General features: G+C 41.5%; 1 protein-coding gene across 4 annotated transcripts; it reads right to left on the bottom strand.

Annotated features, from left to right (window-relative positions):
- Positions 1-48: 48 nt before the first annotated feature.
- On the bottom strand, positions 49-26959 carry esr1 (estrogen receptor 1). Of its 4 annotated transcripts, none has more exons than XM_029744064.1 (10): positions 26805-26959; positions 25563-25985; positions 23454-23674; positions 12177-12293; positions 11055-11251; positions 10335-10488; positions 3833-3971; positions 2740-2873; positions 1921-2104; positions 49-1644 (listed from the first exon to the last, which is right to left on the bottom strand). In XM_029744064.1, the coding sequence occupies exons 2-10, from the start codon at positions 25859-25861 to the stop codon at positions 1368-1370; spliced, it is 1722 nt and encodes a 573-aa protein (XP_029599924.1). In that variant the 5' UTR covers positions 25862-25985; positions 26805-26959; the 3' UTR covers positions 49-1367. The 4 variants fall into 4 exon arrangements, with proteins under 4 accessions (XP_029599924.1, XP_029599879.1, XP_029599810.1 ...); XM_029744019.1 differs by having other exon boundaries at positions 25563-25981; XM_029743950.1 differs by having other exon boundaries at positions 25563-25940.
- Positions 26960-27608: the final 649 nt, after the last annotated feature.

Below are 27608 nucleotides of genomic sequence, written 5' to 3'. Positions count from 1 at the left end.
AAAATATTTAAAGTATTTATTGTTCTTTGTAAAATAATCACAAATGGGTTGATCCTAAATTTCTTTATTCACAGCAATGCATGGTACATGACAGTCAGTTGAAAGGTGGGCTGTGCATGAACATAAATCACATACATTTACTGTACGTGTGGTGTGTGTGTAGACTACAGTAGAGCAGACTGATTCATCAGCAGTGGCGCTCATAAGGTGGAACAAATGAATGAGCAATGCGTTTGATCATCTCCAGATGTCTCTCTTACACACACACATTATACAATTAGATTTAATTAACATCAATCTGTTCAAGTAAGCATAGAAATATCCACATAACAGCGACAGAAAAAGCTAAATTACTTGAGGCCAATATTTTACTTCTGTTTTTAATCATATACAATGTCGATAAAATATATGTCGTCAGTCAAATGAAATGCTGTGAAGTGTTCTGCAAAATATAGATTTTGAACATATTTACTCTAGAACAAAATGCAGTAATACATTAACAGAAATACATCACATTTTGTCATTTGTTTTTAATATCTTCAAACGCTTTGCTAGAACTGCTCAGAACGTTCAAGCTTTCACAAATGTTGTCTGCTTTTAAATTGATACATTTAAACAATTACATTTTCTAAACAAGGAACCTGATATCAGAATATTTGAATTAGTAGCCATAACCATAAAAAGGTATATATCAATGTTCTGAATACATCCGTCTCAGAATAATATGACAAGCAGTCATCAATGTTAAGCTACAAAAGGTATACAATGCCCACATTTCCTTTACCTGGAGAAGTGCACTTTGGTCAAGGCACAGGTGGTGTCCACACAGGGTATAATGCATTGATCTACATAGACTCTCTGCTCTATCACGTGACTCTGCTGCTAACAGTGCGCCACACGATGGCTAAATACTTGGTGCTAAGCTGCAGAACGGTTAAACTGTTGCTAAAGCCACAGAAAAGAGAACTGACTCAAAAGTTGCAAACGTTGTGAAAGGCAATGAAAATGTGTTTCTATTGGACAAATGTAGGTACTAGTCCCTCCCCGTTTGATTTTGTTTGCTTACTTTTGGTTCCTAGTGAATACATCCCTGGTGTGACTGAGTACATTTCAGTCCGTTGTGTACCAGTACAAAATGCGAACATTTGTAAATGTTTAATAGATTGCTGCTAAATCATTTTGACTATCTATCAAATGCAAATGAATCACTTCAATTATAAACAAATAAGTAATGAATATGCACATTAATAAATGTATATTTTTTATCCATTCTTACCTCCATACATTTCAAAATATCTCTCTCTACACATACTGTATGTAATAGGACTTTTAAATCTTCCGTATCTACAAATACCTATTTCTGTATCTCATGGAATGGGCATCTGGTCTGAGCTGGGGGAGCCATACTGGAGTACCCCCGAACCAGGGCTTCTGATGTGGGTATCCTGGCTACCTCGCATCGGCCCTATGCTGGAGCCTGTGGAGGTGGTAGTGGTGGTAGAGGGGCCCTCGGTCTGTTCCCCAGCTTGGGCCACTTTGCCTGGGGATTGGAGCCGGTGACCGTCCAGCATCTCCAGGAGCAGGTCGTACAGAGGCACTTTGTTCTTACATTTTATGCTGTAAAGGTGCTCCATGCCTTTGTTGCTACATAGAGAATAGGAGAGGAGTGAGAAGGGATAGCCATAGAAATATAATCTATGGGAATAACCAAATAGGTGATGATAATATTTAACTGGCGGCAGATAATATGAATTTTCTCTTTGGCTTGTGTAACCTGCCTCCTGACTTTCAGAATGGGAATTTCCTCCATCAGGAGTGAGTACCCTCTCATGTCTAGCGTGCTGTGAACTCCTCATCTTGTGTCTGATGTGTGAAAACAAGCACAGTGCCCTCCTCCCCTACATAGTGTGCCCTCCTCACCTCATATGTCTGATGTGTGAGAGCAGGAGCAGGAGCTGGGCCTGCCGTCTTGGCTGCTGCTGCACAGAGGCTCCTGAATGGCTGATGTGGTGGATGAGGGCGTCAGTGATGTTGTCCAGCATGCTTTCCACTGCCGAGCTGTTGTGAAGGGACTCCACAGAGTTGGAACAGAAGGAGAAGGCACCTAGAGGAGATGGAGAAAGAGAGAGGAGAAGTTATTGTAACTAAAATAGAATTTGTAAGGAAAAAAATAAAAAAGAGACTTAGAGAAAGAGACAGAAGAAGAGGAAGAGACAGAGGAAGGGGAAGAGCCTGATGTTCTCAATGCAGCAACTGCTAACTCAGCAATCCATAAGAACAACACAGAAACAACACAGAAACAACACAGAAACCTGCAACAGCAACCCCAGCTCGGGTATTTATGTCTCTTACAGATTAGTCTGTCTCAAAACAAACAGAGGAGTTTCTTTCTGTCAACACACAGAGAACGGAGGGTACAGTTGGCATGGTAACAATTATGGGGTACATTGACGAAGAAGGACTTAGGATCCTTCTGTTCACAGCTAATGCGCTTGAGTGGCATATTGTGTTCCACTGCTAAAAACAGTTCACCCTTCAACATTTACTAATGGGGAGTGGAATGCATTAGTCACTACTCCATGTTCATGAAGAGAAAAACACGTCTTTGCGTCAATCACTTGTAATGTTCTCAATCCCACCCACGCCGGACCCAGGGTTGAACCCACATCACAACATGAAAACATACTGAACAAAGCACCATTAATAGCTTAGTAATAACACATAAACACAGCCACTCACCAGAGTTGAGCAAGATGATGGCTTTGAGGCACACAAACTCCTCAGGCTTCAGTTTGAGCATGCGGAAGCGAGACACAGTGGCCAGGAGCATGTCGAAGATCTCAGCCATACCCTCCACACAGTCCCCTTCACTCCTGGAGGTCAAAGGTCGGAATGAGACAAGTACTGTGCAACTCTCCTGAATGACTGCAGCATTGGAACATAGTTGGTGTTCAGGGGAAGAGCCATAAAATCATAGCGTATTTCTGAAGAGCAGCCATTTAGAGTAAGCTTAATAGCTGTCCCCTAACTCCAACAGCCTTCAAACCAGTCCTGCACCATTTACTAATCATGTCAAATGGCTGTGGACACTCTAGTGGCTAGCTCTGGGCCTGGTGTCAGAGGTAATGCTCTATAATAAAACACTGATCAAATGGGAACATCACAGACATCAGAGAGAGACAGTAACAGTTCATCTTCCTCTCTCTTTCTTTAATTTCTTCCTCTCCCTCATTCCCCTGGGTCTGCGGCGGCTTCTAGGTAACTTGTTTACTTGGAACATGGTGGGGGAAAATGGAGGGAACAGGCTGTGCGTCCAAAATACTCTATCTCTCTCTGCCTCCCCTCTCTCTCTTTCTTTCCATCTCTCCCTCCTTTTCTCTGTCTTCCCCCTCTCTCTAACAGTGTCGCGCATGCTTTTTCCATCTCTCCCTCCCTCTCTCTCTTTCCCCCCTCTCTCTAACAGTGTCTCATATGCTTTTTCCATCTCGCCCAAGAGTCATCACTTTGATTAAATTTCACTCCTCTCTGTCAAGTTTAATGTGTAATGACCGGGACATGTGCAGGTGAGACAGTGTGTTTTTCTCTCCAAGGGGAACATGATAATTAGACTCATTGTGACCTTTAAAGCTACACTGACAAGATACGAAGTGGAAATCTACAATGTTGGTGTGTGTGTGTGTGTGTGTGTGTGTGTGTGTGTGTGTGTGTGTGTGTGTGTGTGTGTGTGTGTGTGTGTGTGTGTGTGTGTGTGTGTGTGTGTGTGTGTGTGTGTGTGTGTGTGTGTGTGTGTGTGTGTGTGTGTATGTATATATGTATGTATGTATGTACACACCTGTCCAGTATGAGGTCCTGGGCAAAGATGAGTTTCCCAGGGCAGTGGATGGACCTCCATATGAGTCCGATCATCAGCACCTCCAGCCAGGAACTCTCCAGCAGCTGCACCTGGTCATGGAGAGACAGCTCCTGGAAACCTACCAGTACCAGAGACACGGTCACACTGGGGTCAAACCACATATAACCCACTATCGACCATACATTAACCACTAGTCCACTCAAACCTTTGACTAGCTACCCAGACTCCTTGCTCTGGCCAAACGCTACGCCAAGCCCACGGATGTTCATTTCTTCTCTGCAATGAGTCTGGATCTGAGAACCTCCACGAGCCTTCACCAAATGCGAACACATTCGGAGATGTCTGATTGGTCCAGAAACCGATGGGTTGGGTCAGAGCCAGAACACACGTGAGTAAAGTGAGGGCTTGAAAATGTGTCATTGGCTTTGATACTCTAATTGGTTATAGAGGACCCAATCGCTGATTACTTTGTTTTGTACAATGCCCCTCGTGCCCCTCACCACCACAAACAACTTCAACGATGGCTGTCAGACTAAGTACTGTATGAAGTGAACGACAGAGCAGCGGAATAATTTTGTGTAAGTTGTCAGGCTAACATAAACCCACTATCAACCATACATTAACCACTAGTTGACTAAAATCCTTTGAGATGGCTATGACTAATCTAATAGAAATAGTCAAATAGTCATTCAAAGGAAAGAAGGTCCCGTACACACTGCAATTGCAAAGTAATGAAAGTGATAGTTTCCTTTGAATAACATTTAGACATTTCAGTACAACAAAGACAGTATAGTATGAAGATAGGCAGAAACTGCTTCTCCAAAATAAATCCCCAATCACACTTGTAGGCGATGTCATGGAAACGTTGGCTAGCTGAGGTCATGCGCAGAAACACGTTATCTGGTCTAACGGTCGTCTCTCGCTGAACTGCGCATGTGCATGGCGTCAAATCAAAGGCACTTCTTCGATATAAAGCTGTTTTGACAAAAAGGAAAACATGTTTCACGAGTTTGGAGTAATAACATGTTCATATATGTAAGATACTGGCTTGAATCTAGGTTGTGCCGTTAGATTTTGAGGAAAATTAACAACTAAGGAAGAATTTTTCACTTCTCTCAAACCCCAACCTCAGCCTGATCTGTTTGGTCTGTTTGGCGAGTGTTCCCGGAAGTCTTGCGATGTTGCACCTTTGGGTTTAGAAACTCTGTGAGTATAATCTGTGATTGACTGGACCACTGTGAAGCATATCAATATATATTTCATCATGTGATACTTGTAGGTTTCCTTGCAGGCCTAAAAGAGAAACTAATAAAATAAAATAAAATCTAAATAAATCTTGATCTGAACTTTTTAAGATAAATGCTAAGCATTAAACTTCTTCCAACCATTGTGAATTGGCCAAACTGCAATCTCTGTTCTGGTACGGGTCCTTATCACCACCACTCAGCTGTCCTAATTCATATCCAATTACCTCCCAATCACTTCCATTGTTCCTCTCTGTACCTGGCTAAATACTCCTGCAATTAAAACTGTGTGCTTTCAGGCTCTTAGTGACGCACACTGGAACAACATAATCACATCTGTGTTGACTTAGACAGCGTCGGGGGGAGGTGAGCGTGTGTATGTGTGTGTATTTCGTTTATTTGGATCCCCATTAGCTGTGCATGGTCCCATGTGGCTCAGTTGGTAGAGCATGGGGCTTGCAACGCCAGGGGTTCAATTCCCACAGGGGACCAGTATGAAAATGTATGCACTCACTACTGTAAGTCGCTCTGGATAAGTGTCTGCTAAACTACTGAAATGTAAAAATGTGCATAAGCCGCAGTTATTCTTCGTGGGGTCCAAAAACATACAAGCATAATACACTACAAAAGAAAAATTCTTTAAGAGACTAGAACATAGACTACATATACATTTTATCCAAAACCAACTATTTCAAGAAAATGCAGGACGTTAAGGCAGTTTTGCCCTGAGGTGCAGCTTGATTTGTCTTTTAAGGCTCATCTTGCTGTTCACTTGAGCATGCTGCGATGGAAGACTGTTCCATGCCACCACTTCTCTATATAGTGCTGTTTGATTCCCAAAACCCACTATGAACTTGGGGACCGCGAAGAGACCCCTGGTTGCATGTCGGGTATAGTATGCATGTATTTTAGCGCTGTATGTCAGTTGACTATTCCAACATATTGGCGCTTTCAGCACAATATTATTTCTCATAAAAACAAGGGAGTGATGCAGTCAATCGCTCCTCTATACTCTGAGCCAGGAAAGACTGACATGCTGTTGACATTGGCCCTCTGTGTGCATTGAAGGCCAAGACGTGCCACTCTGTTCTGGGCCAGCTGCAGCTTTCCTAGGTCATTCTTTGCAACACCTGACCATATGACCGGGCAATAATCAAGATTCAATAAAACTAGGGCTTGCAGGACTTGTTTGAGAGTGGTGTTAAAAATGCAGAGAATCTCTTTATTACAGACATACCTATTTCCATTTTTACAACAGTTGAATCAATATGCGTTGACCATGACAATTTCCAGTCTAAGGTGACACCAAGAAGTTTAGTCTCTTCAACTTGCTCAATAGCCATATAATTTATTACCAGATTCAGCTGAGTGTGTGTGTGTGTGTCTAAGGCACTGTGTATTTGTTTGCCTAAAAGGACCCTTTCTGAGGTGATGACTGTCCTCATCAACATAATGCCTGTAATGTCCCAGCGTGTGTGTGTGTGCATGGGCGCCTGACTATGTCTGATAGTGGGGGGGAGGGGGGGGGCAAAAGCTTGGGGGGGCTGCATTTTCTTTCTACACACTTTCTTAACATATTTGTGAACAGAACACAACAATTTCTTAGGTTTAGGAACAATAAATTCTATTGAAAAAGTGTTTTAATTACTAATCTCTTCCCTTCCCTGAAAATTCCACCCCCAATAATGAATTGACAGGTCTGAAACCCTACCAACCCTGTGACTCACAAACATCCCGAAACCTTCTCTGAAAATCCCACCCATAGTGATTGATTTACAGGTCTGAAACCCTACCAACTCTGTTACTCTCACAAATATCCTGCTCCTCCCCTGACAATCTCACCCACAGTGATCGATTGATTGGCCAAACTGTTAAGAATGTGGGCAGGAAGCGACCGGGAGACCCATGAGGCGACACACAATTGGTCCAGTGTCGTCCGGGTTAGGGGAGGGTTTGGCCGGCTGGGATGTCCTTGTCCCATCGTGCTCTAGCGACTCCTGTGGCGGACCGGGCGCATGCACGCTGACACAGTCGCCAGGTGTACGGTGTTTCCTCCGACACATTGGTGCGGCTGGCTTCCGGGTTAAGCGTGCATTGTGTCAAGAAGCAGTGCAGCTTGGCGGGGTTGTGTTTAGGAGGACGCACGGCTCTCGACCTTCGCCTCTCCCGAGTCCATACGGGAGTTTCAGCGATGGGACAAGACGAAATTGGGGAGAAAAAGGGGGTACATTTTCTTTTTTTTTAAATAAGAATGTGGCCAGGAAAACGCAGGGGAGGAATAATCTACATGTTTTACCTAATAATCATTTTTATTTGAACGTTGTACTTGGTAGGTTAAGAAAAAGCATTGTTAAATTGCACATTAAGTTATCATATTGTTTTGTCACAAATAATGCAATCACGATGATGTAGTACAATTACAAATGTGAACTTAGAAAATTGTTAAATCATTCTCAATAGTGTTATCTGAACAAGAACTGTCAACTTGAAAATGCAAACTGCAGTTTTGCATTTAAATTTTGTCATTGATTTTGTTCACATAAAAATAATATAGCAAAAGTGATTATCAATTTGTATTTATTTGGCAGCTATATCCATAAATGACGGCCCCAAATCTGCAATAGAAAGAATAAAATGTAGCTCCATTAATATGGGTCATATTGAACAGTTTGGACTAGAGCCGGGTTCTCCAACCTTTTCTTTCAGAAAAGCTACTTCCTACCCCACAAAGAAATTGCAAGCTACTCATATACAGCCTGCAGATTTTGTTATTGTGTAGGCCACATTTTATGAACAGAAACAGCAATGCATACACAATGTAATTGCATTTTGGTTCTTAAAAATCACACATTTTGAACAAAAATTAGACTTCTGGAGCCTACCTTGAGAATCTTGCATTTTTAAGATGAGAGGAAATAAGTGTTTTACATTTGAACAAATCTGTAGTCTGCAGCACTACAGATTATTTTCCAATAATTGTTTGAATTGTCATTCTGTTTAATAGTGTCCTTTAGAACAACAACCACTGAGAGTAAGTTACATATTTGACAACACATTGAAAAGAAACAGAATCATCATGAAAAGTATGAGGAACAATAAAAGTGTAATCTCAGTAATCACATTAATTGACCGTTCAGCTTTTCCTCAGACATTGACTTTTTTTGGCGCCCGTTGTTGCACTGTTGACATAATTTTTTTTAATTGACTCGTCTCAGCAGCATACATATTTGATAAAAACAGGGTATAAATGGCTTATTTGGTCGATATTACTTACCAATCCAGAGCTGTTTTATTAAGATACAAATATCCTGTGCTTTTTCATTTGGCACATACAGACACAGCTTGGCTACATTGTAACTGCGAAGCGGACATGGGGGTTCTAGCCTGACGACACACTAAATTCTTCAGCTGCTCTGTAGTTCGCTAATTGCTACACACTTTAGTCTGAGACTGCCACATTAAAGTAGTTTGTGGTGATGCGGGGCACATGGGGCGTTGTAAAAAACAAAGTCATCATTGATTGTATCATCTCTAACCAATTAGAGTATCAAAGCCAATGACGAATTTCCAAACTACCAATTTACCCAAGTGTGCTTTGGCTCTGGCCCAACCAATCGGATTCTGGACCAATCAGACAGCTCCGAATGTGTTTGCATCTGGTGGAGGGTCAGAAAGGTCATCAGATCCAGACTCATTGCTGAGAAGAAACTAAGGTCCGTGTGCGTGGCCTAGCATTTGGCTAGTTGGCCAGGCAAATGGGGCTTGGACAGGACTGTTACTTTGGCAAATGAATGAAAACATTTTAACAATATGATTTAACCAATTGAAGTTGGGAAAACAGAGATGGCAAAAATGCTAATGGTGTTAAATGCCGGTAAACAGCTTGGGGGGGATTATTTAACAGATTTATATTTTTCATTATCTACTCGCGAGCTACTCATTGACAGCCTGCGAGCTACCGGACATGCAGTTTTCTGCTAAGGTGCAACCTTTGGTAGGCTGATGAAAGGTTACTCCGAGTCAGAGGCTGCGCTACAGCAAGCCCGTTCTCATCTGGGTTCTAACAGGCAAAGTGAAATGATACAATACATTTTCTTGTGGTTCATGCGGCTCAAATGATATGTGACAACATCATTGGACATGAAACAACGATACAAATGTAACAACAGCACAACAAAACAGATAAACAATTATATTTGCAGGTGTCTTTTCATTTTAAACACCAGTGGTGCAACTAGTGCTTTTTAACTGCACTGAACCAACACAGTGACGCGGGAGCAAAACAACTAGTGCTTTTTAACTGCACTGAACCAACACAGTGACGCGGGAGCAAAACAACTAGTGCTTTTTAACTGCACTGAACCAACACAGTGACGCGGGAGCAAAACAACTAGTGCTTTTTAACAGCACTGAACCAACACAGTGACGCGGGAGCAAAACAACTAGTGCTTTTTAACTGCACTGAACCAACACAGTGACGCGGGAGCAAAACAACTAGTGCTTTTTAACTGCACTGAACCAACACAGTGACGCGGGAGCAAAACAACTAGTGCTTTTTAACTGCACTGAACCAACACAGTGACGCGGGAGCAAAGCAAACTTTCAAGTGGTCAACACCATTTATCTTGAGGTGATGGGGGGAGGGGGTGTAAAACGCTAACATATAAAATTGACATATCTATTTTTATTTATTCATATGAACTTTAAAATGACAAATTACCCAATGGATCATCATCATTTTCTGGTAAAGAAGTGGCAGTGCAAAAACATACGTCTGCACCCCTATTTTGAAAGCCTATGTGTGTGTGTGTGTGTGTGTGTGTGTGTGTGTGTGTGTGTGTGTGTGTGTGTGTGTGTGTGTGTGTGTGTGTGTGTGTGTGTGTGTGTGTGTGTGTGTGTGTGTGTGTGTGTGTGTGAGACAACAGCACCCGGTCACTGCCACTACCAAGGCCTGAAACCACAGGAGGAGAGAGGTTGCAGCTCTGTGATTAGACAAGGCCATAGTCTAGGACACATAGCGAGTGCGTAGGGGTCTGCTTTGTGTGTGTGTGTCCGTCTGTGTGTGTGTGTCCGTCAGTGTGTGTGTGAGAGAGAAAATGAGTCCTATTCAAGCCTTGTTGGAGTGATTTTACTTATCTGGCTAGTAAAAATCTAGCTGGTGTATTTTTTAAGTTTGTAATGACAGTATGTGATATTATGACATCATCAATCATTTCTGTGCCATGTTAGGTTCTTGCCTGGTACTTTCTTAGCCCAAGCAATCATGTGCACCAGCTCCTTGTCGGCCATGCTGGTGAGCAGGGTCATCATGGTGACCTCTGTGTAGGGGCGGGCCACCTTCTGACGAGAACACAGGGCCGGAGGCTCTGCCCCCTGCAGCAGGAACAGCACCTTGGGGGATGAGCAGGAGGTTATGACAGAGTTAGAAAAGATCAGCACCTTGGGGGAAGAGCAGGAGGTTATGACAGAGTTAGAAAAGATCAGCACCTTGGGGGAAGAGCAGGAGGTTATGACAGAGTTAGAAAAGATCAGCACCGTGGGGGGAGAGCAGGAGGTTATGACAGAGTTAGAAAAGATCAGCACCTTGGGGGAAGAGCAGGAGGTTATGACAGAGTTAGAAAAGATCAGCACCTTGGGGGAAGAGCAGGAGGTTATGACAGAGTTAGAAAAGATCAGCACCTTGGGGGAAGAGCAGGAGGTTATGACAGAGTTAGAAAAGATCAGCACCTTGGGGGAAGAGCAGGAGGTTATGACAGAGTTAGAAAAGATCAGCACCTTGGGGGGGGGGGGGGGGGGGGGGCACCACTCATTCAATTCCAATTGTACCCCTGCAGAATATATGTGAGTAAGTGTAATAATAATAATTTGTGTGTTACTTTGTGTTTCCAGATACATGTTAATTTATACTAACTGACTTCTTTAGTGCTGTTGCTTAGAGATCTATGACATGTTCAGACCTGTTCAGGAGGCATGGTGATTCTGGGCCCACACCATCCTCCACCACCACTGAGGCTGCTGCTGCTGTTCCTACCCCCGTCCTGAGGGGGCGCTGTCCTGTGCTCCAGGTCACCGTAGGGTTTCTCTCTGTCACCAGCAGGGCCACAATACCGCTTGTCCTTCCTGAGAACCCGCCCACCACGGTCCTTACGCAAGCCTGGGGTATAGAGTAGAGTTAGTAAAGAACACGCACGTGTACACACACACACACACACACAAACATATACATACAGTACCTGTCAAAAGTTTGGACATACCTAATCATTCCAGGGTTTTTCTTTATTTTTTATTATTTTCTACATTGTAGAATAATAGTGAAGACATCAGAACTATGAAATAACACATATGGAATCATGTAGTAAGAAAGTGTTAAACAAATCAAAATCTATTTTACATTTGAGATTCTTCCAAGTAGCCACCCTTTGCCAAATAAATTAGCTACCACTTCCACTCGTCCAGCCAGAGATCAATTAACCAAATACACAGACAGCGATTCAGTGAAACAAAATCACATTGATTGATTATCAGACAAGTCGCATGCATTTGGTCTGGAGTAGGACAGGCTATATGAGTAAAGAGAAAAATCCACTAGCAAAATGTTCTGATCATCTAATATATGAGGGAATTAGAATAAAGATAATCATTAGCCTTAACTTAGCTAACATTTCCCCAGCCTAATTCTTACCAGATATTCAAACGGAGATTCAGTGAAACCAAAAATCAAACATTGATTGATTTATCTAGAGGAGTCCTCCACGCTTGTGAGAAATGAATAAACTATGCTGAAGGCCATAATGTGCTATTACATGTTTTGCCAATCTACTGTGCATGTTGTGTATTTTGTAGAATTGCATTAGTGCTACATTGCATTGGGGGAAAATGTTGTAATTTTCCTGGTTTTGTCATGACATTTTTTCAGGAAATATGAAGAGTGGTCCCGGGATAGTCCCGGTATCCCGGTTACCGGGGTTAATCTATCATCTTAACTGATACTTTTCAGACTACTGAGGCAAGCCAAACCAAGACAAACTGTAAGTTGTGTGTGTATGTCCATTGTGAGTACACTGTGTTCCCTTACTCACCTCCTTTCACCATCCCCACTTCATAACACTTTCTGAGGCGGCATGCTTGGCAGCTCTTCCTACGATTCCTGTCCATTGTACACTGGTTAGTTGCAGGGCACATGTAGTCATTGTGACCTGAAATAAACAGAAAGATTGGGCTGAGACCCCCAGTCCAATCACTAGGACTGCTGCACATGTTGATGTTCCATGTATCTCTGGCATAGAGGGAATTAAAATGTATGATTACCAAATGTATGATTACCATGGAGACCAGCTGCGTTCTGATTATGTGTATTTTGCTGTGGGATGTCCACCATCCCCTCTAAATATTCTGTATGTCATTTCAGATTCCTCTTCCTTACAAGGTCAAATTAACTAAGTTACCCAGGACAACCTATTGAACTTTATCTTTAGACTGAAAGAACATTAGGTTATGGTTTTAAAACATGTTCAATTTCAGCATTGATGAAACTGTAGTGTCTATGGCATACCACATTGATGTGGTCCTGATGGACTGGAACTGAATATGTAGGGTTAGAGATTTGATCAACCTAAAAATTCAAGCCTGATGCTACCTGAGCCTGATGAGCCCTAGACATTTTATGAGCCTAAACCCAAAAAACGTATTGTATTTAAATGTATTCAATTTTGAGTTTGCATCCCAATATTACACTTTATATAAAACACAGAAGACTCAACTATAACAAAACCGTTTGACATAGAAACACCAGATGTTTGCTAGATCTTTTTAAATAACATTTATTAATTTTGAAAATATGAAGAAAAAAAATATATTTTTTAATTTATAATCCTTTTTTAAAATGATTTATTGAATATTCGAAACATACAATATACTTGCAGTGAAGCCGCTCAATAACTACATCATACCAGTCATCCAACAGACTCCCATTCAGAGCGGCACACAGAAGCATCCAGGGTCAATGCCCTGCTCAAGGGCATGTTGACCGATCTACCACCAGGCCAAAAAAACGTGAACCCGAACCTTCCAAGATTACCCCACAGTTCCCCAATAGCTGTCCCTCAACCATCCGAGACCCCTCCCACAGTCCCCCCAGGAAGAAAAAATAAAATAAAAAATACAATTAATTCCATTCCCCACCCTCAAGAACCCCCCAATGCACCAACAACCAAGAGAATGAACTAAAGAGAAAAAAGGAAAAGACAGAAGAAAACAACAAACAACAATGCACTTTTCTTTTTTTATAATAAATTTAAAACAAAGGACATCAAGGACAACTAAAATCATAACAGCAATGCCAACTGTATATGTTTGTGTGCATGTCTGGCACTATTACATGTATGTGTGTGTTCTTGTATGTGTTTATTTGAATGAGAGTGTGTGTATATGCATGTGTACAAACACCTGCACGGCATCAGCCTCAGGCAAACCGGCATTAGCGGTAAAAAAACTGCCACTTAGTGTCATTCGAATGTACTTTTTATTATGTTTTATTTAGACTTTTTTTTAAAACTTTTATCTTTGACTATCATTCTATCTCTCACACAGCAACTCCACTCCCACTTGTCTCCAATTCCACATCCCAACCCTCAGCTTCCCTCAGCCCATCCCATCGATCTCTGCTGGCCACCCACTTCGGGTTTCTACGCAACACATATCTTTCAACTATGCTGTGATGTTTAATGTACAATTTCAATCTATCTAATCGAATACAATCCACAGATTGCAAGTTTAAGATAAATACTTTTACTAAGAGTATTAGTATATTAGTAATTGACTGACCCGGTCTCTCCAGATCTCCAAACAGTACTATTTCTAGGGTCAATTTTAGATCAATGCTATGCATTTTCAACCATTCCTGAACCTGAGACCAGAAACAGGCTACCTGTGGGCAATACCACAATAAAGGGTCTATTGATTCTGTATCCTCACAACAAAATCTGCAGAGCTTCGATGATTTTATACCCAAATATTCAACATTTTGTTGGTGGCAAGAATTCTATATAATAATTTTAGCTGAAAAGCACAAAGTCTTGAATCTTGCGTTGTTTTATATATCAACTCATACACCCTATACCATGGAATTGGTACATCAAAAATGTCTATAAAAATGTGGAAAATATTAATAACATTCCACCCACGAGGCCACTAGAGGGCGATTTGGTCATTTGACTGCAGAAAAGGGCTACATAAAATACGTTTTGTTGTCCTTCTCTGCATAATTTTAATGACATGCTTGAATAATATACGACTAGAATAAGATGCACACGGCTTTGAATGGAGCATTGAATGGTTATGGGTCTGAATAAATAACTGCTATAGCCCAGGTTGGAACTGGGACAATAATTTGGCCTTGGCATTTTATCCACACCAGCCCACATCACAGTGCGTGCTGCCAACTCCACAGGGCTCCAGACTTTTCCCCTGGTGTCACTGGTGTCATTAAGTTTTACATTTGGTGGCACCAGCCCTTGATTTGGTCGAGCCAAAATCATGAGTAATCATCTTATAAAGTAATTCATAGTGCTTTATTAAGAAGTATAATACATATACTGTACTACTGACGTATTCAAGAAATACATGATTTAATCTAACACATCCAAGCAGGAATGCATGATTCAAGATATTTTGATGTGCAACCTAATCCAGTGATTGTCAATAATTTGGGGTTGACAATTAGACAATACACAGAGTACAAAAAATTAGGTACACCTTCCTAATATTGAGTTGCACCCCTTTTGGCCCTCAGAACAGCCTAAATTCATCAGGGCATGGACTCTACATGTGTTGAATGCGTTCCACAGGGATGATGGCCCATGTTGACTCCAATGCTTCCCAAATTGTCTGGACGTCCTTTGAGGCACTTAAATATTTAGTATTGTCCATTCACCCTCTGAATGGCACACATACACAATCCATGTCTCAAGGCTTAAAAATTGAATTGGATTTATTAGGTGACATCAATAAACTTTCACCTGGATTCACCTGGTCAGTCCATGCTACAGAAAGAGCAGGTGTTCATAATGTTTTGTACAGTCAGTGTAGTTGCTATATTTTACTGTTAAAATAGGACTGATTTTTGGGGGGTTCAATGGAGATTAATTACATACATCTTCATGTGCAGTAACCAGGGGCGCAATATTCACTGGGGACGGGGGGACATGTCCCCCCCACATTCTGAAATTGCATTTTTATCCCCCCCAGTTTTATCATAGAATGTGATACAAAACGAGCCAACAATGTGCTTTAGGACCATGCAGACGCCTCTGAGCAGTTGGGTAGGCTATTTGGAGAATTTCTCCGACTGGATAAAAAAATGAATAAATGATGTCCTCCCCCTCCTCTAAAACCAAAGTTGCGCCACTGGCACTAACTAATATCATAGGCTAATCATTTGGGGTTCCATACCTGAGAAAGTGGAAACTCAAAACACATTACATATAACTCTAAATATAATAGCCACTGCTAGTAGCCATGTATTCATCCAACAGTAAATTCAATGTCCTAAGAAAACTTTGCAGACCTAATAGGCAAATGCCCTCTCAATGACCGGTGCAAATTGTGCACGTGCACCGCTCCATATCTCAAAGCCATGTTAAATATCTTGGTTGTAAAATAGTTGCTATTGAGGTGAATATGGAGAAAGAAAAATGTAATCTACAGAAAGCTGAGACCCTCCTCTCTTCGACAAGGACAAGGGGATGAAGCTTCCAAATCTGTGTTATAGGATCAGAACACATTGTTATAGAACACATTTTCGCTCATCACAGCAGCAGGCCCCCGCGAGAACACATGCACAGCAGCAGAGCAGACACTTTCATTACAGGGATCATGAGGATAATGCACTTTACTGTTTGACCAAATCATGGTTTTAGCATCCCAAAAAATAGGACGTTTTGAGTGAGGTTACAACATAGAATGTGCTCTTTCTATGTTTAAAGGCACCCTTTACAGCGATCTTGCTGTCTATGATCTCGGCTGTCTATGATCTTGGCTGTCTATGATCTTGGCTGTCTAACTGATGACAGCGTTTGAATGTGAGTTTGCATGAGCTCAGCTCAGCCTATCACAAAACCGGGCAAGCCCATCTTGGTAGGGGTGCGCGCAATAGCCCCGAGACTGCCGTGCAGCTCCCCCAGGACTGCCGCACAGAAAACATTTATATCAGCCAACAGAGAGGAGCACGAGATTTAATTTCATTCAACTTTCTAAAGCAGTGGTCACCAACTGGTCGATCCCCAAGGCATTCCTAGTCTATCGCCAAACAATTCTATAAAAACCGAACAATAAAGCCTTGTGTTCCTATTTATTTTATTTGTCTTGGGCTGTTGGCGGTAGGTGCACCTGATTTAGCTTCCCTGCGCCAGGTAGGCGAACTGTTGCCATTTTGAACCATTTCATGTGTCTGAAGATACAAACTCAGCCTTTCCAGTGGGCCAGAGAGCATATCAAGTGCACTATAGGTCTACCGCTGGCCAATCAGATGGCACAGATGACTGTGTCTGCAGTAACGTAGCAGGCATTAAAAGAAAGCTACAGTAAAATTGATACTGTGAGATTTGAAAACCATGACTAGAGAGAGACTGTCACCGAATACAGCAAAGAGCTGCTGTTTTTATGAGTTCATGTTCTCCCTCATGTTCTTACTCAGCACTGTCAACACTTTGTATTCAACACTTTTATCAACCATAAAATGTGCATTCTTCCTATTTCCACTCAGCGCTACAACAAGTTCTCCCTCATGTTCTCATGTTCTCCCTCATGTTCTCCCTCATGTTCTTACTCAGCACTGTCAACACTTTGTATTCAACACTTTTATCAACCATAAAATGTGCATTCTTCCTATTTCCACTCAGCGCTACAACAAGTTCTCCCTCATGTTCTCATGTTCTCCCTCATGTTCTCCCTATTGTTCTTACTCAGCACTGTCAACACTTTATATTCAACACTTTTATAAGCCATAAAATGTGCATTCTTCCTATTTCCACTCAGCGCTACAACAAGCACTGCAGCAGTAATGAATGAGTAGGAAAGTGTTTCTATAGGATTGCGTTGTTATTAGTGGCTTAAGTGTTTTTTATATCGAGGAATATTTCACTTAATCTGTTCATAGGAGTAACAACATGAATTTGTGCACGAGGCAGAAATATTGCTGTGCGATTAGAGTTTGCCATCAGCTGGAAGACAGTGTCCCTTTTTGCTCAGTGGAGGAAAGGAATAGCTGAGACTGACCATCAGATGCAGGCACCATCAGTCCAGTAAAATAAAAAGCTAATTATTTAAATGTACAGTGAGGGAAAAGTATTTGATCCCCTGCTGATTTTGTACGTTTGCCCACTGACAAAGAAATGATCAGTCTATAATTGTAATGGTAGGTTTATTTGAACAGTGAGAGACAGAATAACAACAAAAAAATCCAGAAAAACGCATCTCAAAAATGTTATAAAATTATTTGCATTTTAATGAGGGAAATAAGTATTTGACCCCCTCTCAATCAGAAAGATTTCTGGCTCCCAGGTGTCTTTTATACAGGTAACGAGCTGAGATTAGGAACACACTCTTAAAGGGAGTGCTCCTAATCTCAGTTTGTTACCTATATAAAAGACACCTGTCCACAGAAGCAATCAATCCGATTCCAAACTCTCCACCATGGCCAAGACCAAAGAGCTCTCCAAGGATGTCAGGGACAAGATTGTAGACCTACACAAGGCTGGAATGGGCTACAAGACCATCGCCAAGCAGCTTGGTGAGAAGGTGACAACAGTTGGTGTGATTATTCGCAAATGGAAGAAACACAAAAGAACTGTCAATCTCCCTCGGCCTGGGGCTCCATGCAAGATCTCACCTCGTGGAGTTGCAATGATCATGAGAACGGTGAGGAATCAACCCAGAACTACACAGGAGGATCTTGTCAATGATCTCAAGGCAGCTGGGACCATAGTCACCAAGAAAACAATTGGTAACACACTACGCCGTGAAGGACTGAAATCCTGCAGAGCCCGCAAGGTCCCCCTGCTCAAGAAAGCACATATACATGCCCTTCTGAAGTTTGCCAATGAACATCTGAATGATTCAGAGGACAACTGGGTGAAAGTGTTGTGGTCAGATGAGACCAAAATGGAGCTCTTTGGCATCAACTCAACTCGCCGTGTTTGGAAGAGGAGGAATGCTGCCTATGACCCCAAGAACACCATCCCCACCGTCAAACATGGAGGTGGAAACATTATGCTTTGGGGGTGTTTTTCTGCTAAGGGGACAGGACAACTTCACCGCATCAAAGGGACGATGGACGGGGCCATGTACCGTCAAATCTTGGGTGAGAACCTCCTTCCCTCAGCCAGGGCATTGAAAATGGGTCGTGGATGGGTATTCCAGCATGACAATGACCCAAAACACACAGCCAAGGCAACAAAGGAGTGACTCAAGAATAAGCACATTAAGGTCCTGGAGTGGCCTAGCCAGTCTCTAGACCTTAATCCCATAGAAAATCTGTGGAGGGAGCTGAAGGTTCGAGTTGCCAAACGTCAGCCTCGAAACCTTAATGACTTGGAGAAGATCTGCAAAGAGGAATGGGACAAAATCCATCCTGAGATGTGTGCAAACCTGGTGGCCAACTACAAGAAACGTCTGACCTCTGTGATTGCCAACAAGAGTTTTGCCACCAAGTACTAAGTCATGTTTTGCAGAGGGGTCAAATACTTATTTCCCTCATTAAAATGCAAATCAATTTATAACATTTTTGTCATGCATTTTTCTGGATTTTTTTGTTGTTATTCTGTCTCTCAATGTTCAAATAAACCTACCATTAAAATTATAGACTGATCATTTCTTTGTCAGTGGGCAAACGTACAAAATCAGCAGGGGATCAAATACTTTTTTCCCTCACTGTATGCTCACTAAGCTGTGCCTCACAAGTAATACAACAACATATTTATTACTGGTGTGATCATATAGCCTACCTCAAATTTTGAAATATATATATTTTTTAAATAGCCTGAACAACAATACATTGGCAGGGCAATTCAAGCAAAACCAGTATGCAGTGATAATGTATTGGGCCTATAGCTTACTTGCACAAATCTAATTGCTACAGTACTATTTTTAATTGGTTAATGTTGTATAGGCTTACGTTTTTTAAGTCATGTTAAAAAAAAACTTAGAGGTAGAGCTCGGCTTGCATTTTGATTCAGAAAGTGACCACTGTGCAAATTGTGATTGAATCAGCTCAATATTAGCCACTTTCAATGCATCATACCAAAACAAAACGAACTATGCAAGATATTTTGTTGTAGGCAGAACGCATAGGAGTAGGATTCTATTGCATTGACATGCACGACTCAGCCTGTACTGTACACAGACTGGAGTGACATAACCAATCAGAGCTGCAGTTGGCCTATATGCAAATAGCACATTGCCATGTATGGATCTGTGCCATTCACTTTGAAGTGGACTGCGTTACAGAGCTTCATGTAGCTATGTGTGCACATTTAGTTCATATCCTTTGCTAGTAAGTGAGTTAATATCCCAGTTATAAATCATTTGTAGTCAGCAATAAAGGATTGATTGCTTTGAGAAGCAAGCCAGGTAAAGAGCTTGTTTTTGTCTTAAAGGGGCAGTGTGTATTTTTAGACAGGCTTGAATAAACTAAGTAGCCAATAGGCAGAGGATAGCATAATTTGTCTGATTCTCTGTATTAATGGTAAGGCAATAATAATGTATTTTATTTTGTAAAGTGGTTTCTTGCATCAAACAACACAACAATATTTTCAGGCATCTCTGTGTCTGAAGGACAAGTGGATAAACAGCTTAATGTCAAGCCCTGCATGTTTTTTTTCAAAGGTCTCATGGAAAGTAGGCCTACATTGAACACCACATATTGGCTGCTACTGTAGACTGAATGATAGAGCAGCTATTTCCATGTTGAAATGTTATGGGATGCATTTTCTCTATTGTTTTTGATGGTAGGCCACTCTGGTAGGCCTGCATTATGATCAAATAGCCACAGCAGCCTACTTGGCCACTGTTAAAACTGTAACTTAAAGTGGGTACAGCCTCAGTGTTCACGGTAAAGGCGCACTGGAAGTTGCACAGAATTTTCACAACGTTCAAGTTTGCACTCAGCAGACCTGAAATTTGCTCTGTGCCGAAAAAAATTTGAGGGAACTTTTGTAGGGGGGCCGGCCGGTGGGAATTACACATGCGGAGATAATCCGTTCACCTGCTCTGCGTCTCACAAAGACACGGCGGTTGGAACCAAAAATCTCATATTTGGACTTATCAGACCAAAGGACAGATTTCCACTCGTCTAATGTCCATTGCTTGTGTTTCTTGGGCCGTCTCTTCTTCTTATTGGGGTCCTTTAGTTGTGGTTTCTTTGCAGCAATTCGACCATGAACGCCTGATTCACACAGTCTCCTCTGAACAGTTGATGTTGAGATGTGTCTGTTACTTGAACTTTGTGAAGCATTTATTTGGGCTGTAATTTCTGAGGCTGGTAACTAATGAACTTATCCTCTGCAGCAGAGGTAACTCTGGGTCTTCCTTTCCTGTGGCGGTCCTCATGAGAGCCAGTTTCATCATAGTGCTTAATGTTTTTTTTGCGACTGCACTTGAAGAAACTTTCAAAGTTCTTGAAATGTTCCTAATTGACTGACCTTCAAGTCTTAAAGTAATGATAGACTGTCATTTGTCTTTGCTTATTTGAGCTGCTCTTGCCATAATATGGACTTGGTCTTTCACCATATAGGGCTATCTTCTGTATACCACCCCTACCTTGTCACAACACAACTGATTGGCTCAAACGCATTAAGAAGGAAAGAAATTCCACAAATTAACGTTTAACAAGGCACACCTATTAATTGAAATGCATTCCAGCTGACTACGTCATGAAGCTGGTTGAGAAAATGCCAAGAGTGTGCAAAGCTGTCACCAAGGCAAAGGGTAAAGAATCCCTTTGAAGAATCTCAAATATAAAATATATTTTGATTTGTTTAACACTTTTCTGGTTACTATATGATTCCATGTGTTATTTCATAGTTGTGATGTATTCAGTACTATTCTACAATGTAGAAAATAGTAAAAATAAAGAAAACAAATGGAAGGAGTAGGTGTGTCCAAACTTTTGACTGATATTGTATATATACTGTAGACTCCCAGCTTTCATTTGACACCAAATTGTATGTGTACCTATGGTCACCCAATATTATTCAGATATATTAGGCCTATAATTACTGTGGCATTAGCTATGCTGCAACAAATGTACCTGTCACAAGAAAAAAAGTGACCAGCTGGTGAGATGCTACATGCATAGTGGAGGTGTCATAACACCCATAAAACCTAGCGGTCAAACAGGGAAATGGTTCCAATTGTTTTTCCACCATTCAATTACTAAATTTAGCAAACATTTGATAGTTCATCCAGAGATTGTTACCTTTGCCTCGATTCTGCAGTCATGTCCAGATCATCATGGCATTTATAGTTCTTTATGATAGCCATATTAATTAATTATAATTTCATTTTGGGGGGGTAAATCCAGGTGAATATATAGGTAAAACTCACCTTGTCCTGGAGAGATTTACACGGTTATCAAAATGTCACAAAACACAGACCTTATTTTAAAAGTTTCTAAAAAAGAATGGTGGAAAAACAATTGGAACCATTTCCTTGTTTGACAGGTTTTATGTGTAGTATGACTCATACTGTGGTACTCTATTGGTTTTATGTGTAGTATGACTCATACTGTGGTACTCTATTGGTTTTATGTGTAGTATGACTCATACTGTGGTACTCTATTGGTTTTATGTGTAGTATGACTCATACTGTGGTACTCTATTGGTTTTATGTGTAGTATGACTCATACTGTGGTACTCTATTGGTTTTATGTGTAGTATGACTCATACTGTGGTACTCTATTGGTTTTATGTGTAGTATGACTCATACTGTGGTACTCTATTGGTTTTATGTGTAGTATGACTCATACTGTGGTACTCTATTGGTTTTATGTGTAGTATGACTCATACTGTGGTACTCTATTGGTTTTATGTGTAGTATGACTCATACTGTGGTACTCTATTGGTTTTATGTGTAGTATGACTCATACTGTGGTACTCTATTGGTTTTATGTGTAGTATGACTCATACTGTGGTACTCTATTGGTTTTATGTGTAGTATGACTCATACTGTGGTACTCTATTGGTTTTATGTGTAGTATGACTCATACTGTGGTACTCTATTGGTTTTATGTGTAGTATGACTCATACTGTGGTACTCTATTGGTTTTATGTGTAGTATGACTCATACTGTGGTACTCTATTGGTTTTATGTGTAGTATGACTCATACTGTGGTACTCTATTGGTTTTATGTGTAGTATGACTCATACTGTGGTACTCTATTGGTTTTATGTGTAGTATGACTCATACTGTGGTACTCTATTGGTTTTATGTGTAGTATGACTCATACTGTGGTACTCTATTGGTTTTATGTGTAGTATGACTCATACTGTGGTACTCTATTGGTTTTATGTGTAGTATGACTCATACTGTGGTACTCTATTGGTTTTATGTGTAGTATGACTCATACTGTGGTACTCTATTGGTTTTATGTGTAGTATGACTCATACTGTGGTACTCTATTGGTTTTATGTGTAGTATGACTCATACTGTGGTACTCTATTGGTTTTATGTGTAGTATGACTCATACTGTGGTACTCTATTGGTTTTATGTGTAGTATGACTCATACTGTGGTACTCTATTGGTTTTATGTGTAGTATGACTCATACTGTGGTACTCTATTGGTTTTATGTGTAGTATGACTCATACTGTGGTACTCTATTGTGAACTGTGCTCCATACTGACATGCACTGTCTTTCCCAACTCCATCCCCATGTGGCACCAATCATATGCTTTGGAGAAGAAAAAAAACTATCTGTGGTGATTGGCTCGTGATTTGCTAGTGTCAAAGGAGGCAGAACCGATGAGAACATCAGATTCTCCAGGAAAATTTCAACCAACGGCCTCCTACATACTCCCAATATGGTTCCCGACAGGCTACAAATTTAATTCACATATAAGTGACTCGGCCAGATATACTGTAAATTGGCCTTACAACGCTGGTTAGGAGCCACACACACACACACACACACACACCAACACCGAGACGCACACACAGACACAAACACACACACACGCACAGAGATGCACCCACACACACACATATGCACGTACACACGCGCGCGCACACACACACACACATTGCATTGAGAGAGATGTTGAGAAGTGGAGTGGGATATAGTAGTAGGGATGAGAGGAGGCTTACCTTGGATGCTCCTTTTGAAGAAGGCTTTGCAGCCCTCGCAGGACCAAACTCCGTAGTGGTACCCAGAGGCAAAGTCGCTGCAGACCGCACAGTACCTCGTCTCGTTGGCCATCTCAAACACCCTGACCCCTGACCCTGCCGCAGTGTACGACTGCTGCCTATCGGAGGCGATGCAGAGCTTCTCCTCTGACGCTGACAGCTGATTGGTTACCACACTCGACCTGCAACACAGGGTTTGTCAGATGATTGTCTTTGCTGGGATGAGTCAAAGATAGTTGATTGACCGCTCTAACAATGGAAATACAGTACATGTCCTCAAAGATGGAAGGCAGGCGGGAGGAGGCGAAATCAGCTGGGACCATTCAAGCCAATTAGAGGGCAGATACGTGTGTGAACAACAAGTCATGGAGATAGATAGAGGACCCATCTTTGTATTTGTACCCATTATAGCGTCTGTGACAGCATGGGCAGTGTCATTGAGGGTATCTCCATTTTAAAGTAGTACATTTTCTTCTTCATTGGCTGATTGCTCCCAACTCATATGAATCCCCACCGAGGTGACTACTTTAAATTGGTGGAAGCCCTCGTTGCCAATGACAATGTTAAAATGGGTTATATCCATGATGAGTTCTCTATCTCTATGACAAAGGGCACAACTCCGATATGAAGTCGTTGCCGAAATGCCACTTATATCAGTGCATTCGTAACAATCTAACCATTGCAAAAGTTATATTAGATAAATAATCTTCACGTAGCTAATTAACAATAAAACATTTTTTATTGACTTCCATAAAAAAAATCCATAAATGATGGTCTCATTTTTCGTGGAAACCTCTCGCTTCGCCTCTTCCTCTCTGGATGAGTCAACCTGGAGTTGTACTTTGTGACATAATTTTTTCAAGATGACAGCACTGAAAGCTTTTTTACAAACTCGTTAATTCAAATGTGCTTTTTGGGCAACATAAAATAAATACGATTGAATTGGTTTTCTCCTTTTAATAGTGTGCTGGTTGTCTTTAAAAGCATACTTCTCTAATGACCTCTGCCTTGGATTCAATCTAAGTGCTTTGAAAACATGGAACAACCAACATCAATTTCTCGGATAAAAATCTCACAACTGTCAGACAAGGATCTTTTCTGATTCGAATAGAGAGAGTGAAAAGTGTAATAGAGGTTCACACCATTGAGCCTTTCAATCCCTCAAAGGACAAATTGAGCCAATTATAGCTAGCAGCAGCATCTTAGATGAATCTGCTATCCCTGAGCAACTAGATCTGTCTCCATCTCATTCTGGAAATGAAATGTGCGTGTGTACTTTTGTTGTTCTTACATATTGTTCTTTTCTCAAGGTCTCCAGCAAAGTCGTTAATCGGAGGGATTAAAGCTCCGTTGCTACGGCTTTATAAACGCTCACAATAGCCTAAATATTTCCTTTCTGATAATGAATTAATGATCTTTCATTTTTAATGACGATATCCTAGTACAGTAATGTCACATATACAGTATTTATATAATGAGCATAATACCCAACTTTGAGGACTAAACATTATTGAAAATTTGTAATAAAGTAAGTCCTGAGTATATGTTTAGTTTTAAAGAGTCTATTTTGGCTGCCTATCATTATTTGTTGGCCAGACAATCTACTAAAAAGATGCTAGAGAAACAAAAGTACACAGAGCAAAATAACAAGACTGAAAAAAATATTACTGTTAATGTGGGATAAGAACAGTCAAACAATGAAGGGAACAATAAAAAAAAAGCCCAAACCTCTATATCTACAGTATATATTCACTCAATATAGGGTATCACTCTCTCTCTCTGAGCAAAAATATCATATGGGTCAGGACGTGCCATGTCTTTATTGAAATGCTCTGTCACAATTACATAATCAGTGGTCTGGTGTACCAGACTAACAGGGACATGGCAGCTGTTGAAAGATACTCCATAGTCAGCAACATACACTGTCCAAATAACAATGATCAAATAAACATCACATCACTGATCTCATTCTCTCTCTCACACTCATCTACTTACATTACAACAGCACATGTTCAGCCAGAACAGCTGACTCCCATATATTAAGGCTCAACGACAGTTTAGATCACTCACCTGTATAAGGGCGTGGAAGAGGTCTCCAGGTAGTATGACTGGCTGGGGAGACCATGGTGGCCTGGGGGGTGGAGGAAGGGGCTGAGCTGGGGGCTGGAGGACACAAACACCAGTGGGCCGGTGGGACTGCTGCCCAGGGACTGCATGCTGCCATCCGAGGGGGGTCCGTGAGCATCCTGGGGGGTGGTGGAGTAATAGAGGGGGGCCGGGCCTTGGGCAGGGGCTGTGTAGTCATACCCTCCGTCCAGGTAGTTAAAGGCGGCCGCCCCACCACCTCCGCGTTTCTCCTCAGGGTACATGTTGCTGTTGGGGGTGGTCGGCTGCTGTGGTGAGAGTTTTGGGGGGGAGATGGCGTGGCTCTCCAGGGTCGTTCGGGATCTGAGAGGAACTCCGAGAGGTTTGGAAATCTGCGTATGGGACTGTCTGACCAGCATCACATTCACAGAACAACAGCAGTGACAAGCAGCTTGATTTAGACTGGCTCACAAAGGGGTGGGAGGGGAGAAGGTCTCTGTTCTGTCTTCTCTCTCTCTTTTCTCTCGTCCCTCTCTTGCTCTGTTTCTTCCTTAACAGCCTGTGCTAAGCAACTCAATACTGGCTGTTGGGCTGAAGAGGACGGGAAGAGGCGTTCACTAGGTTCTCTCTCTCTCTTTTCTCTTCCCTCCTTGCTCTCTCTTTCCCTCCCAGGTTCCGCCTGGAGACAGCCCAAAAACATTCCTCCCTCCCACTTATTTTTGAGAGGCAGAGCTTTTCTCTTCTCCCTTAACTATCTACACTGCTGTGGGAGGGAGGGATGGAGGAAAGGACAACAAGTGACAGATATATAGAGATAGAGAGCAAGAGAGAGAAAGAGGGAGAGAAAGAGAGTGAGAGAACGAAAGAAAGAGGCAACCACTCCAACTCCCCTGTCCCCTTAAATTTTTTCTAAAACGCCAGCTTCTTTTTCTCTTCCCTGAAAAGCTTTTAGAGGACGCCACTAGGCTCCAAGGAGAGTTACACCCTGGTGTGACTTCCTCTCTGAATGCTTATCAGTCATTTAGTTACATGTACCGCCGTGGCCCAGAATATCACTCCTTTCTGACTCACTCTTCTAAGAAGTAAAATCATTATTGAATGTGTCTATCAGTGGATTTATGTGCAAATCTGGCAAAATTATACAAAACAATTCCACGAGAAGGAAGCAATAAAATAGGAACCCATTACATGAAATATATACAAAGACGTCATATATACAGTACTTACCTTAATGACGTTATGGATCAATATTCAGCTCTTTGGGTCTAATCATGAGCATTGTTGTGTTGAGTGGCTATAGGGACTGTTCCTCTTTCTCCCTGTCCTCTCGCTCTCATCCCTCTTTCTGAGATCTGGCTTCGCATCACAATGATAAAAAAGAGATTTAAAAAAGGTAGAAACAAATGAACACAGCCGGATCGATATTGATAGTGTATCTCTAGAGCAGGTCAACATGACACAGCAAACAGAATGTGAGGTCAACACCCTTCTGATGCCAACATTATGCAACTCCCAGTGGGGAAAAGATGAGTGGATTCAGACATCAGGCAATGCATGTTCTTATATGTTCCATCTTTTCATAGCCTACATCTATACAGGAAAACAGAATACAGCATTGCAGTAAGATCACCAAACTACACTGACTAAATCACACCTTACTGTAACCAAGGAAATGCTACTAATTTAAAGTACATTTTCTTGCTATCAATGGGCCTTTCAAGAGGAATACCTTATCAACGATAGCCACTGATCAAATATAAACTATTATCCCGCCAAAGCAGCAAACAAATGTGTTTTACGTACATGCTGCATCATGATGAAATTAAACCAATGTTTAAAAAGTTATTTAATGTCTTCCCCATTCTTTTAGGAGGGTTTCAAGGGCATACAAGGACAACTCTTGACCTTCAACCTACACTGGAAGATAACTCTGTTTCTCTAAAGGAATCACAGTGTAACTTGTAGAAATGCAGGGTGTGCCTAGCACAACACTGTTATTACTAATTTAAGACTAGTACTAGTATTTCCAGT

Source organism: Salmo trutta, chromosome 1, assembly GCF_901001165.1.
Source record: "Salmo trutta chromosome 1, fSalTru1.1, whole genome shotgun sequence".
Classification (NCBI taxonomy): domain Eukaryota; kingdom Metazoa; phylum Chordata; class Actinopteri; order Salmoniformes; family Salmonidae; genus Salmo; species Salmo trutta.
Note: the sequence above shows the minus strand (reverse complement) of the source record. Positions and strands in the feature narration are given on the sequence as shown.